The sequence below is a fragment of the Phoenix dactylifera genome, unplaced genomic scaffold, assembly GCF_009389715.1.
Source record: "Phoenix dactylifera cultivar Barhee BC4 unplaced genomic scaffold, palm_55x_up_171113_PBpolish2nd_filt_p 001710F, whole genome shotgun sequence".
In the NCBI taxonomy this organism is placed as follows: domain Eukaryota; kingdom Viridiplantae; phylum Streptophyta; class Magnoliopsida; order Arecales; family Arecaceae; genus Phoenix; species Phoenix dactylifera.
The window spans coordinates 15,373-28,616 of record NW_024069009.1 but is presented as its reverse complement, the minus strand read 5'-3'; the positions used below and the strand labels follow the sequence as shown (position 1 = coordinate 28,616).

The window sequence follows — 13,244 nt, the reverse complement described above, 5'->3', positions numbered from 1 at the left end:
ATAATAGAGTCAATCTACTAAGGTATTGAGCAGCGGCCTAGCATCAGACCTCAAAATAGTAAGTTTTTTTTTTCTTATGGAGGAAAAGTTTTATCTTCGAAGATTTTATATAAATTTCATATATGAAACCGAGATAATTACATTTCAGAAAATTCTAGCAATATAGGAGATTGTTTCTTAAAGCTCATTTATTCCTATCTTGATCAAATGCATTATATCATGGCTCTTGAAGATCTTTGGTTCACATCTTGATTGATCACACTCGATTCGGAATTGGGACCTGCTCGATTCTCCATGAATTTCATAAGTGAAATCGAGATAGTTTTATTTTAGAAAATATTGACAAGATAGGAGATTGTTTCATAGAGCTCATTTATTCCTATCCCGATCAAATGCGCTATATCATGGTTCTTGAAGATCTTTGGTTTCCATCTTGATTCAAAATTGGGACCTGCTCCAAGCCTCTCTTAGGAAATTTCGACACTCTGTTCTATTTCCTTTCTACCAAAAATCTTATATTCTCTAGCTTGTTTCCTTTCCATTAGAAATTTTCCATTCCTCTTTCTCTGCACTGCCTTATTTTCTTCTGTTAGGAACTTTCTGTTTTCTATTTTCATGCCCTGCTCCCTTTTTCCTTCCTACTAGGAATTTTCTATTTGCTGCTTTGGTTCTTTCCATCCGAAACACAGTGAGCCCAGCATGGTCTCTCTCCTTGGGGCGGTGCCTCTCAGTCTCTCACCCCCATCTTTATCCTGGGGAGGGTGAGCAGAGGTCCCTTGGCATATCTGAGATCTCATAGAAGATATACGTCTTCTGAAGACTTCTCCTTATACTTCAACACAACACATGGAGAAGAGCGAGCTACCACAAGATGATGACTGGAATTTGTACATACTCGTTTGTATTCTAACTCTTCCACTTGGGAGCACCAGAACAATAGACAAAGATGCAAATCAGCTGCTCATCGTTCCCATTTGGCATCCACCAAGATGTGAAAACGTTCAAATTTTATGTTGTTGCTACATCTCATGTAGAAACTTCTACCCAGCAGTTTTAATAACAATTATATATTTTTTTCTTTTGGAGAAAAAATATAATTTATTTTTTTTGGTAAACTAAAAGGTATCCGATCTTCATATTTAATTAACGGCCGCGCGCTTCAAATTTGAATCACTTCTGTAAATTTTTAGCTCCGTTTCGTTCGTACCACCATTTTGCGGGCCAAAAACCAATTTGGTTGGTGATGATCGAGTTGAATGAACCCGCACGAAGCGACGAACCCGTAGCCGGTCGTGCTCGTGCATATGTACGACATTCGGTACGCCATGCTTTATCTCAGGCCACGTGAGCCAAGTCCCGCCCGCACTTCCACAGGAACCCATCCATACACGAACACGCGGAGAATCCCCTCGCCCGGTTGGTGCGGCGATATTTTCTACAAGAATCCTAACCGTGGCCGCTGCGTTGCTTTTTCCCCTCGCTTCCTCTCACGCTCTACCTCTTGACCCGAGAGAGACCAAAGGGGAGAAGCTTCGCCGGAGCGCCTCGTCCTTCGATCGCCGAGATCCGGCCGCGGCGATGAACTCCACAGCCCGATCCCTCGCTCTTGTCGCCGCCGTCCTTCTCGCCGCTGCTGCTGCGGCGTCCGCCTCTGAGTCAGACCACAAGGTACCGCCCTCCCCGGCTCCAAGGGTTCTGCTGGATCCTTTGACCGTAGATTGCTGAATTGGATGTGCTAGTTTTAGAATATTGTTTGGATTTTCTTGGAGATCTCCTCTAGAGCTTGTCCTTTTCTTGTGGGCCGTGGATCTCTGTGTTTGAGTTAGATCCGTGGTGCTCTGATTTCGGAGGGGCAACTTTTTCTATTTCCTGGAGGGGTTGGTCCGTGGTTCCCGAGAGTTAATTTGGGAATTTTATAGTTGGATCTCAAAAGAGCCTTCTTTCTCGATTCTGATGTGTGAGAAGTCCGCTCCTTTTGCTCCTACTATTCGTTGGACAAATGGATTCCATTTTCCTGTTCTAATTTGGGATCCGTTTGGTACTATGTTTTTTTTTCTTTGAAACACTTGATATGTATCCGTTCAAGTTCTTTTGTACGGCAATTGATTGTTCAGACATAGCTACTTAAATTTCAATAATCAGGGAAATGTAGAGATAGTAATTAGCAGAAGTTGGATCTGCGTGGAGGTTGTGGAAAGAAGCAAATTGAAGAAACAACGGTAGTGACTTTAGGAAGAATTTGAAAGAATCGATATAGAAGAAGGATTCAGCAAGCACTCAGGTCGATGGAATCAAACTTATTGTTCGGGAAGACAGTGGTGTGCGTGATGAGGGGCATCCTTGATTTGTACTGAGGCCTTGTTGTAAACTGACTTCCTTCTCTTCTTGACATCAATGAGGTTGTCAGAGTAAGGGAATAGGAGGTTGCTGGTCTGTCCTGGGAAATCTTATTATGGGCTCTGCAATGAGATTGGCCTTGCATTTATTGGATTAAATTCATGCAGAACCCCTATATTTAAGTGCCATTTTCTTTTATCTGAATCATTATTATGGTGAATTCTCATAGTTAACAATTTGCAAAGAGAACAGATTTTGTGAATGGAAATGTATAATTTGGAATGCATGGAAAGAGATCTTCCTGTATGTGTTATTGTCTTGCAAGCTCTCATTATGCCTTTGAACAGAAGTCCTTTTTCAAATGCATGTTTTAATCCCCTTTTGCATAGATGTTGTAGGTTGATTACCTGCATGGCATATGTTAGATAACAAAAGGAAAGAAGGAAAGCCTGGAATATCCACACTTGTTTTGTGGGGAGTTTGGTAAGATAGGAATGAAATATTTTCCGAGAGCAATCTCATGTATGTTTGTAAATCTAGTTAAAATATAGGCCTCCTTTGAAGGAAGTGACTACTTTGTATTGTTTGTATCTTCTCTTGCTCACCCTTCATGTTTATAGCAATATATGGTTCGCCTCATTGTCCTCATGCTTGCTTCATTGTTTGATTTCATTGAATTCTGCTGTGTTTGAAATAAAAACATCTCCTTGATAATGTGCGATCTTAGTTGTGCAACCAAGCGCATGCAAATGCATGTGCACGTCCATGGACAAAGAAGGAGAGAGAGGGTGGAACATGAATACTAAGATATAGCTAAGAATTTCAACTTTCCCAATATTAGGGTTGTCTTTTCCCTCTCCTCTGGCCTTAGTCGCCCGGTGAGATTCTTTCTTTATGATTCTAAAAAAACCTGGAAGTGATATGTAAATCTAACCTTCCCAAAGATCTAATTACACGACTCTTGTCCATATGATTTCACTCTTCCACATATTCCAAGAGAATAATAATGAAATGATGACAGTAAATTATCTAACATACAATTCAAGTATCTTAACGCAGCTTTACTTATTTATTAATGCCAAGAGAATATCAACAATTCAGAATGCTGGTGGGAGAAAGAAGCCAAAAGCTCAATAATCTTTAATACAAGAAATTATTATTATTTTTTTGCTTATGATGATCACTGTTCAAGGATATAGCTCCCCCCATGTTTTTAGTAATAATTTCTTGGACTTTGTGATGGAGATCATGAAATCCCTTTTTTTGTGATTACAAAACATGATGACGAGTCACCATCCTCGCATTCTTAGTTTCCGACAATATCTATTTCCATGGATACGTGAAGTTGATATTATGAAATTCACCACTTTGAAAATTTCTTATGTGATGGAAGTTCTCTCAACATAGGCCAATATGTGCAGAGAAAGCTTCATGTAGTGGACAATGTAAGGAAATTTGAAATTGCTACTTCTAGATGAATAGGTCTATGTACAACATCAACTTTATTATGCGGAGCATCTATTGCAGTTTTGGACCATTGCATACTCATAATCAACAAATGGTTAGCCTCACTTGGACTGTTGAGAGGTTCTTAAGACATGCTTTGTTGCATTGGTTAGCAACAAAGTGCTAAAGCAAGTAATGCGAATGTTGCAGAAATAGTATTGTTGAGATGAAACTGTGGTAAAATTAGGAGCGACAAAGTAGGGAATGCATACGATAACATAAGTAGGAGTTGCATCATGACTTAAAGATAGGCCAAAACTCCCAAATGGCAACCAAAATTTTTCGGTTTTGGCTTGGACCGCTTGGTATCTTAGAGCTATAATTTGATAGTTATTTGAGTTTTTATATTAAGTTGTCATCAAATAATAAGATGACAAATCATACTCTAAAATGATATGAAACATGATTATAAACTAATTTTCTTATCCGCACATAAATGTGTGCATATTTCTTATACATGCATGACTATATATATATATATATATAGTTGCTTTAGCACAAAAGTATCAGAGTAGCACATTTAAAAGTCTTAAATAATATAAATGCTATATATTTCAAACTAATGCCTCATCCATTTTAGTAAATTGTTTATTTTTCCTTATCTAGTTTTCATTTTTTAAGTACCATAACTATATTTGAAACTACTGAAACCGCCGAAACTGAAATTCATTTGACTTGTTTGCATCTATAACCGATATAAAGTTTTGAAACTGGAGTTTATGACAGACCATTCAAAATGTTTCAATATTTTATTGTATTTTCGGATTTTTTTGGTGATTTGTTGATGGTATGCGAATTTTTGGACTTGTAAATTTATGACCTAAATAAGGAACTCAAAGTCATATCTATTTAGAAAAATTTGGAGATTTTAATGTTGAGTTGCTTAAGAAGATTGGACCTTTTTTTGGCTCGAATTTGTTCATCAAAGTCCAAGAATTATTGTAGGTAAATTGAGATTCATTTAGAGTCCATTGCTTATAGGAGTTTATGTGTCTTTTGTTTTTCTCTTATTTGAAATAGAGGATTTTTTTGTGATGGATGTTGAACCTGATATGCATTGTCGACCCATTCCTTATCAGCATAAGTTTTTGATGTTAATTAGTTAGATGACATGGTAACAAAGCTTAGGTTGTTGGAAGTCATTTAGTTCGAATCTCTTCCTGTTTATTTATTTATGTTCATCCCTGGCAAGGATTCAAATCCATAGGACTGGTTCATCTCAGTTTTTTCGTGGAACGGAACACGTAATGTCCCAACACTCCAAATAATGGATGCACTATCCCATCCCAATCCTTGTACCATTTCAGTCTCATCCTAACACTTAGGAATCAGCCCTATCCCAACACTCAGGATGGGGGATGCCTTGCCATTGCACCGAAACTTAAATCCTTGATCCTTGATTATCTTTATTATGATCCTGTCTATCATCTTGACTCATTTCTCTGCTAATTTGGTTATCCCTCCACTTGTGTGGTCCATGCCACTTCTTTTTTTTGTGTGTGTGTGTGTGTGTGTGTTGGGGGGGGGGGGGGGTGCATTAAGCCTAATATATATTCTTGGCCTATTTCCTATCAGCCTCAGCATTTGAGATCAATCGGTTAATTAACAATGAATTCCACATTTCTTCTCTTCATTTCCATCCTTGTTTGAGGTTCTAAAGCCATGGTTTTGCAGAGAGTATAGGTGACTAGTATGCACAAGTACTTCAAATTGCATGTAATGGATATTGATACTTGTGAGATATTTATTTTAAGAATTCTACTTTTAAGATCAAAGAAAAGGCTCCAAATGTTTCTTATATATACTTGGAATATCTTGCAAATATCATTTAGGATGAAAGGGAGGACTTTTCCTTAATAATCAATGTTAATCTATTTATGATGGATGGATAATTTGAGAATTTGTGATGTTGATGTTGTTTATAACATGGACTGTGGTCTATGGATTTGAATGATGAATAACTCATAGAACTTGAGGATGATGATGTTATTGAATGGATATGGACTATGTTATCATGATAGTGCATTAGGCTTCATGGTTGCTTTTTCTACATATATGAAAGCAACAAACATATTAATTTCTTGCCATATTCCGGTAGGGTTATATCTTGTCTTTTTTAAGGTATTCTGCTGTATTAGCCTCTCCTGACATGTTCTACCCTTCTCTACATCTGGGTGCATGCTTCATAGATAGTTAGGAAAAAGGGAATAGTAGGAGAGGAGGAGAAATAACTGAGGGAGGAAGAGGAAGTGAAAGAGAGGATGAAGGAGAACATGAGGGTGGAGGAGAAGGAGAATGAGTAGAGGCGAAGGAGGTACAGAAGGACAGCAGGCCGGGGAGACTGTATGATACCCCAACTCATGTTTTCTTGCCCACCTTGTGTACTGTCTAGGTTTTAAGGCACATAAGTTCCTTTTTGTTTTGTGGCATAAGGAAGAAATCTTGCACAAGGTCAAAAATATCCAATCCATTGCTAAAGTGGCTCCAGCTTGAAGTGGAACTGATCTCTTTTAAAAGCAAATGCTTAGATGGACTTCGAGCCGCAACAATTAAAAAGAAAGAGAGAGAAAGATTCAAGGTTGGTAGTTGAGGTTTGCTTATCAAGGAAGTGTATAGTCATCATTGAATCACTTGATTATTGAAATATTTAGAATCTTTGGAAAATTTTTCATTTCTTTTACATGTCTTACTATGTTCATGGGGCTTTTTACTTCATTTTTGTATTAGAATTGTAAAAGTAATGATATTTTTTGAAGGATCTTGTGATTTCATTGAATTTATAGATATTTTATTGCTAGCATACTTATGACCTATCAGGCATCAATAATGGCTTTAATTCTTCGCAGTTTCTTTCTTCATCATCATCATGCAGTATTGTTTGCTTTGGAAAAGGTTTCCATGGGGAAAATGTGATTTTTAGTTCATGTAACAGCTTTATATATATTAGTAGCTGGCTTTTGTTACAAATATTTTAAGTTTTTTTGTTGAAAAAAGTGAACATAAGTGAGTTGCTCTTATGTCAACATAGCAGCCTACTGTACCCCATAAGTTTAGATGGGTTCATGACCATCAATTAGACATCACTTTCGTGTATATCAGTTGTATTCTCTAGTAGATCATTGATTTCCAGCAAACCTTTCCTCACCTTCATGAATGACCTCAAATCGTCCTTCTATAAAGAGCAGAATTATACATCTGAATGCCTCTATGCTTCATCTCTCTCGTCTAGATGAATTTGATTCCTTTGATGGGAACTATCAGTATTTTTTTAAAAAAAAAACTTTAATTGTATAGGCTTCTGCCAAAGTTTTTCTCCATTTCAGTTTTTAAATAAAAAAAGCAGCTAAATGCACGATGTTCCTGCCATTGCTGGGTCTAGGGAGGGTTAGATTACCTAGCCTTCCCCCCGCATGCCGAAAGGCTGTTTCGGTGTTCAAGCCTGTCCTCCAAGTCACAATGGAGCAATCTTATAGTTGCACTAGTGCTAAGCTTCTAACTTTAATTTTTAAATGATATTCTTGAATTTCCAATTAATTATACTATTAGTACGCATTTTGGCAAAATTATGGGCAAAATTGTCCTTGCAGCAGGTTTTGTGGTGTGATTATTATCTTGAGGTGTTTTTCTCCATTATTATGATACTGTGGGGCTTTACCATTACTTAAATATGATTTTATTTTCATTTTTCCTTGATATTCTTTCATAGAATAGGCATCTTACGTTTTTTCCCTGCATGGTTTAATTGAAAAATGGATTTTGTATGCAGTATCAAGCTGATGATCCTGTAACTCTCTGGGTAAACAAGGTTGGGCCATATAATAATCCTCAAGAGACATATAATTATTACAGCCTTCCATTTTGCCAGCCATCAGGGAACCCTGCCCATAAGTGGGGAGGACTTGGGGAGGTTCTGGGTGGTAATGAACTCATTGACAGCCAGATTGACATAAAGTTTCAACGTATGCACTTCTAGCTGTTATAAATTCCTTTTTTACTTGAATATTAGAGACACGTTAAAGAAATGGAGAACATAATTTAATCTTTTTTAATGTTAGTCTGAGATTTTTTTTTGTTTTGCCAGGAAATGTTGACAAGGGCTCTATTTGTAGACTTGAACTTGATGCTGCAAATGCAAAGCAGTTCAAGGATGCAATAGAGAGCTCATATTGGTTTGAATTCTTCATGGGTACATCTCTAACTTTTACATGCATTTTCTTTCTTTGATATGTAACTAAACTGAGTCTTCGTTTCAATGCTTGATGGTTGTCCGTCATAGCCTTTTGGTTGTATGCTGACTCTTTACCCTGTTTCTGTTCTGTCTGCACTACCAACATGATGGCTCAGATGATTTGCCTCTGTGGGGTAAATATCTCTCACATTTTTCCCCTCTTTAAAGTAAAATTTCTTGATCTCATGCCTTAAGCAATGATCCCATATATTCAGGCTTTGTTGGGGAGACTGACAAAAAGAATGAAAACAAGCTCTATCTTTTTACTCACAAGAATATTATTGTACAGTACAATGGTGAGCGGGTATGAAATCTTTCAAATCTTTATGGATTTCTATTATATTGTTTTATCATAAGCTTTTATGTTTGTAATGTTGTCTTCTTGATGCAGATTATTCATGTCAATCTTACCCAAGAGTCTCCTAAACTTGTGGAAGTTGGGAAAACTTTAGACATGACATACTCAGTCAAATGGATGCAGACTAATGTAGCATTTGCACACCGTTTTGATGTTTACTTGGACTATCCTTTCTTTGAGCACCAGGTATTGTTTCCTCTTGAGTTCTTGGCCTATTTTATGCGACCAACAGGCAACAACAGCCTTTATCATGTGCTTTGTGCTAAACTGGCTTGCTTGCATACTGTGTATGACAAGTAACTCCATCCATTGTTTTTTCCGGATAGTAATTAGCAACTTGTTTGGTTTTGATTTGTTCTTTGATTTCTTTTATATCATATATTCAACTTGGCTTGAGATGCTTTGTGTTATCCAACTGTAGCATGGTCTCTACCGGTAAAAGGATTGCTACTTACTAGGATTTCATGTTTGTTTTTGATTTTGCAGATTCACTGGTTTTCCATTTTCAATTCTTTTATGATGGTTATTTTCCTCACCGGCCTTGTATCAATGATTCTGATGCGAACTCTTAGAAAAGACTATGCAAAATATGCTCATGACGATGATGATCTGGAGACTCTGGTGATACTTAATTGCTTTTAGTACCCTTGGTGCTTCTTCTATATATCTATTTGATGGCTTTATTGAAGTTTCCATTTTCTGTAAATTCATTTGCTTGCATCCTTACCAGGAGAGAGATGTGAGTGAAGAATCTGGATGGAAGCTTGTTCATGGTGATGTCTTCCGCCCCTCTCGCAATTTAGTTCTTCTTTCAGCTGTTGTGGGTACTGGTGCTCAGCTGGCATTGCTTGTTCTCTTGGTAATTTTGTTGGCCATCGTTGGAATGCTGTACATAGGGTATGTTCTAGTATTGCTGCTGGAAATATAACATTCTTTTGCTCATTAGTTGTTATGTTGTAACCAATGAGGTTATAACAGTCTCAAATATTTTTTATGATTCTACATCTTCTCATATAAAAAGAATCTTGTGTTATTTTAAACATATAAGCAAATGATGAGTTTGTTTTTCTGTTATAAACGGACATTTAAATATCTTGTTTAAAATTAAGTGGCAACCGTTACATGCCTTTGAAGGAGGCAATTATTTTTTTAGTATTTTTACCTTTTATTGATCTTTTCATAACATGCTGTTAGTCTGCTTCATTATTGTTTTTGTTAGTGTTTTAAAATGGCTGTGTATGTGGCTGCATGTGCAGATGTACTCCCCCAATTGAACTGCATTGCTTGTATGTAGCTAGGTCATCATATAGGTTGAAAGGTGGTCCACTTAGTAGCATGTGGGCTTAGCATTTTGGGTCCCATATGTGGTTGGGTCTTATTTCAGCTTGTGCAGATGGAGATGGTCCAAGCTGATTGGAAGGTTGGATGGGGGTTTCGGGCATGCTGGAAATGAATACTATTAATAATGCTGATATTTTATTATGTTATAACTATTGCTAGTAGGTATATATTTAGCTTTTGATGCCAGAGTAAAAAGAACATTGGGTTTCATTAGTTAATTGAGGAAACATGATTTTTTTATATTCTAAAAGCATGCAATAGCCTCTGAAGAAAGGGAATGCCAACTGACTTCATTTTCTTTCTTGCATTTCAAAAATCTCATCTCCACATGTTTAGCAATGAGTTAAAAATTACCAACAGATGGTTAATGGTTGGTTCCTTATAGGAAACCACCCCAAAACCTTGAATACCATGTATAATATTTTGATTGATGCAAAGCTCGCAATAGGGCACACCCATTCTTACATATGATAGCGTTAAGTATCGCTTTCATTGAATGCTGATGTATAATTTGTCTGATACATGGAGATATTTTGGAGCTGATAAAACCACTATTCTGAAAAGTGGTCCATTTGGCTGCATATACAAATACTCCCTGACTACACAAGCTTAAATTTCATAATTGAGAAAGGAGATCTCTATCCTGTGACTTGCCTTCTAGGTTTTATAGCAGGCCTCTAGTTTTTCTAGAGATATGTTGGCCGAAACTTAGTACGCTTTAGATGGTCCAGATCGTGTTTGTTGCTTGCTGGTCATTGAAACTTTCTCGAACTTTAATTGATCATACCTTTATCCTCCACGCCAACTCCATATAGACGAGACATGGCTTTTTGTTTAAAATCAAGGTGGTATGACAGATCCCTTAGCTCAGTCATCTCATATATCTAACATCCTGCAGGAAGATCTTTATTAATTTCTTTTTACCTTCACATTTTGTACTATTCTTTAGTTACTTTTGCTATTTCTCTTCTAACAGCAGTGCAATTGTTTTGGTATTGAATATACATTTTATTTGGTTGTTTTGGTATTGAATATACATTTTATTTGGTTCATGATTGTTGCTTCACAAATTACTGATCATTTGTATATGTGAACCAGGCGTGGAGCTATTGTCACGACATTCATAGTTTGCTATGCTCTTACTTCATTCATTTCAGGCTATGTGAGTGGAGGACTTTACTCTCGGAGTGGAGGTATAGATCTTGGCAAATTTGTCATTGTCTCTAGTTCTGAGTGCAACACACAGCAGTTTCTTGACGTCTGTCTTGTTCTTTTACTTGACTTATACAATGATGTGCAAATGATGACATGAAATTAAGTGTCGACTCTTCTTAATCATTATTGCTTGTCACTTAAATTCATATTTTTATGTTTTGACAGGTAAAAACTGGATAAAGTCAATGATTCTCACAGCATCATTGTTCCCTTTTATGTGCTTTGGAATTGGCATCATACTCAACACAATTGCTATCTTCTACCGGTCACTAGCAGCTATTCCCTTTGGAACGATGGTGGTGGTGTTCATAATTTGGGCTTTTATCTCATTTCCTCTGGCACTTTTAGGCACTGTTGTTGGTAGAAACTGGAGCGGTTCTCCAAACAATCCATGCCGTGTGAAGACCATTCCTCGCCCCATCCCTGAAAAGAAATGGTATCTCACACCCACTGTTGTCTCACTCATGGGTGGTCTGCTTCCTTTCGGTAGCATATTCATCGAGATGTACTTTGTCTTCACATCCTTCTGGAATTACAAGGTAAACCAGATAGGAAATTGAAGTTATTTTAGTTGTACCCTTGTCCTAAGGTTTCTGTACGTTCATTTTTTTATTCAATTTATTTACGTATATGAAGTTATCTGGATTTGCTGATAATACACTCCTAAAATTGTTCTCTTTTTTACTTGCTTTCATGGCACGGCAGCTTTTTTAATATATTACTCTTTCTATCAAATGATGATATTAGATTACATTACTTGACCTGCATCTGTCAAGGGTGCCTGATTAAGCCTCCTTTTTGGTGATCCTCGTTGGCAGGTGTACTATGTCTATGGTTTCATGTTACTGGTTTTCCTGATCCTTATAATTGTCACCGTATGTGTCACAATAGTGGGCACATATTTCTTGCTGAATGCTGAGAACTATCATTGGCAGTGGACTTCGTTCTTCTCAGCTGCTTCCACAGCTGTTTATGTATATCTCTACTCCGTGTATTACTATTATGTTAAGACCAAGATGTCAGGCTTTTTCCAGACCAGTTTCTATTTTGGCTACACCCTGATGTTCTGTTTGGGTTTAGGCATACTATGTGGTGAGATTTATAACTCGGATATGTGGTGAGATTTGACCTTTCCAATTACTTTTCATGCTGCTTTATTAACAAGCAACTCTGATGACATTTTCAGGTGCTGTGGGGTATCTTGGCTCCAACATGTTTGTTAGAAGGATCTACAGAAACATCAAATGCGATTAGCAAAAGCCTGGATCTGGAGAATTAGGATTGCATGTTGGAGGTCATCATGGACGAAGCAGCATCGTTGAAAAAATGTGGATTGCTGATATCAATTGATTGATGCGGGAAAGATTTGATGGAAGGGTCCCACTTTTGTTTTCTTTCAATTTTCCTCTTGTTATCTATCTAATTTTCTGGACATGTGAGGCTCTTCAATTTTTATTTTACTGGCTGTAGGTGACAGCCATCATCATATCATTATTTTGGTGCGGGGTTGAAGTTATAATCTTGTAGAGATTGCACTCCAGTCTTGATAGTCTAGACTTTTGTTTTGGGGGACTTTGGGCATCAAGCTGGGCCCTGTCACCTTCTAAAAGTGCATATACATTTACCAATAATGCAGCTATCTCTTGTCTATCTCCACCTCATCCAAGGGTGTGTTTGGTTGTGGTAGTAGAGCGAAAAAGTCGAAGTGAACGTGAAAGTTAAGCTTAGTTTGCACATGAATGTGAAAGTTAAGCTGCTTTTAATTTTCCTGATGGTTAGGAGAGAAAAATCACCAACTCTGACACACATAACAACATTCACAACAGTCAGCCAATGCAAATTCAGTTGGAGTATGGTTGTGAAAATCCCAGCACTCATTTGATGAAGTCGAAACTTTCGTATATTATCTTGTTTATATGATTTGATAATTACAATTTAGATTTGCACCTCACTTTGTCTCCTCCTTCAAGCAGAACTTGAACTTTTTTCATGAGAGAAGTTACAGCAATGGCAGATGAGCTGACCGGCGGTGAGAGCCTCTGTTGTGCCGAGAAAAAAATGGAGAAAAAAAATTTAAAAAAAGTGATTAGAGCCTCATATATGCAGTGCTCAAATTTTGGTTTAACACGGCTTTGAAAGAAGCGGAGATCTCCTATCTGGTTTGTCCGTTGAAAGCGCTACTAGTCCTTTAATACTGAGGTGGTGCTGGGGGACGTACTCACACACGGATTCGCCCGTGCTGGTGGGGAGGATATGAGA

At 37.4% G+C, this 13,244-nt stretch overlaps 1 protein-coding gene across 1 annotated transcript; it reads left to right on the top strand.

The window, feature by feature from the left end:
• The first annotated feature begins 1,401 nt into the window (after nt 1-1,401).
• Nucleotides 1,402-12,646, top strand: LOC103702641 (transmembrane 9 superfamily member 1-like). Its single transcript, XM_008785149.2, has 12 exons — nt 1,402-1,668; nt 7,610-7,802; nt 7,925-8,029; nt 8,188-8,205; nt 8,287-8,375; nt 8,463-8,615; nt 8,916-9,050; nt 9,160-9,326; nt 10,869-10,963; nt 11,151-11,524; nt 11,804-12,077; nt 12,172-12,646. Exons 1-12 carry the CDS (start codon nt 1,579-1,581, stop codon nt 12,237-12,239), a joined length of 1,761 nt encoding a protein of 586 aa, XP_008783371.1. The 5' UTR covers nt 1,402-1,578; the 3' UTR covers nt 12,240-12,646.
• The last annotated feature ends 598 nt before the right edge of the window (nt 12,647-13,244 follow it).

Coding starts and splice junctions, on each gene's coding strand:
- LOC103702641 (XM_008785149.2), top strand. CDS start 1,579: ATGAACTCCACAGCCCGATCCCTCGCTCTTGTCGCCGCCGTCCTTCTC. Junction 9,327..10,868: donor GTTGGAATGCTGTACATAGG/GTATGTTCTAGT, acceptor TATGTGAACCAG/GCGTGGAGCTATTGTCACGA. Junction 11,525..11,803: donor CATCCTTCTGGAATTACAAG/GTAAACCAGATA, acceptor CCTCGTTGGCAG/GTGTACTATGTCTATGGTTT.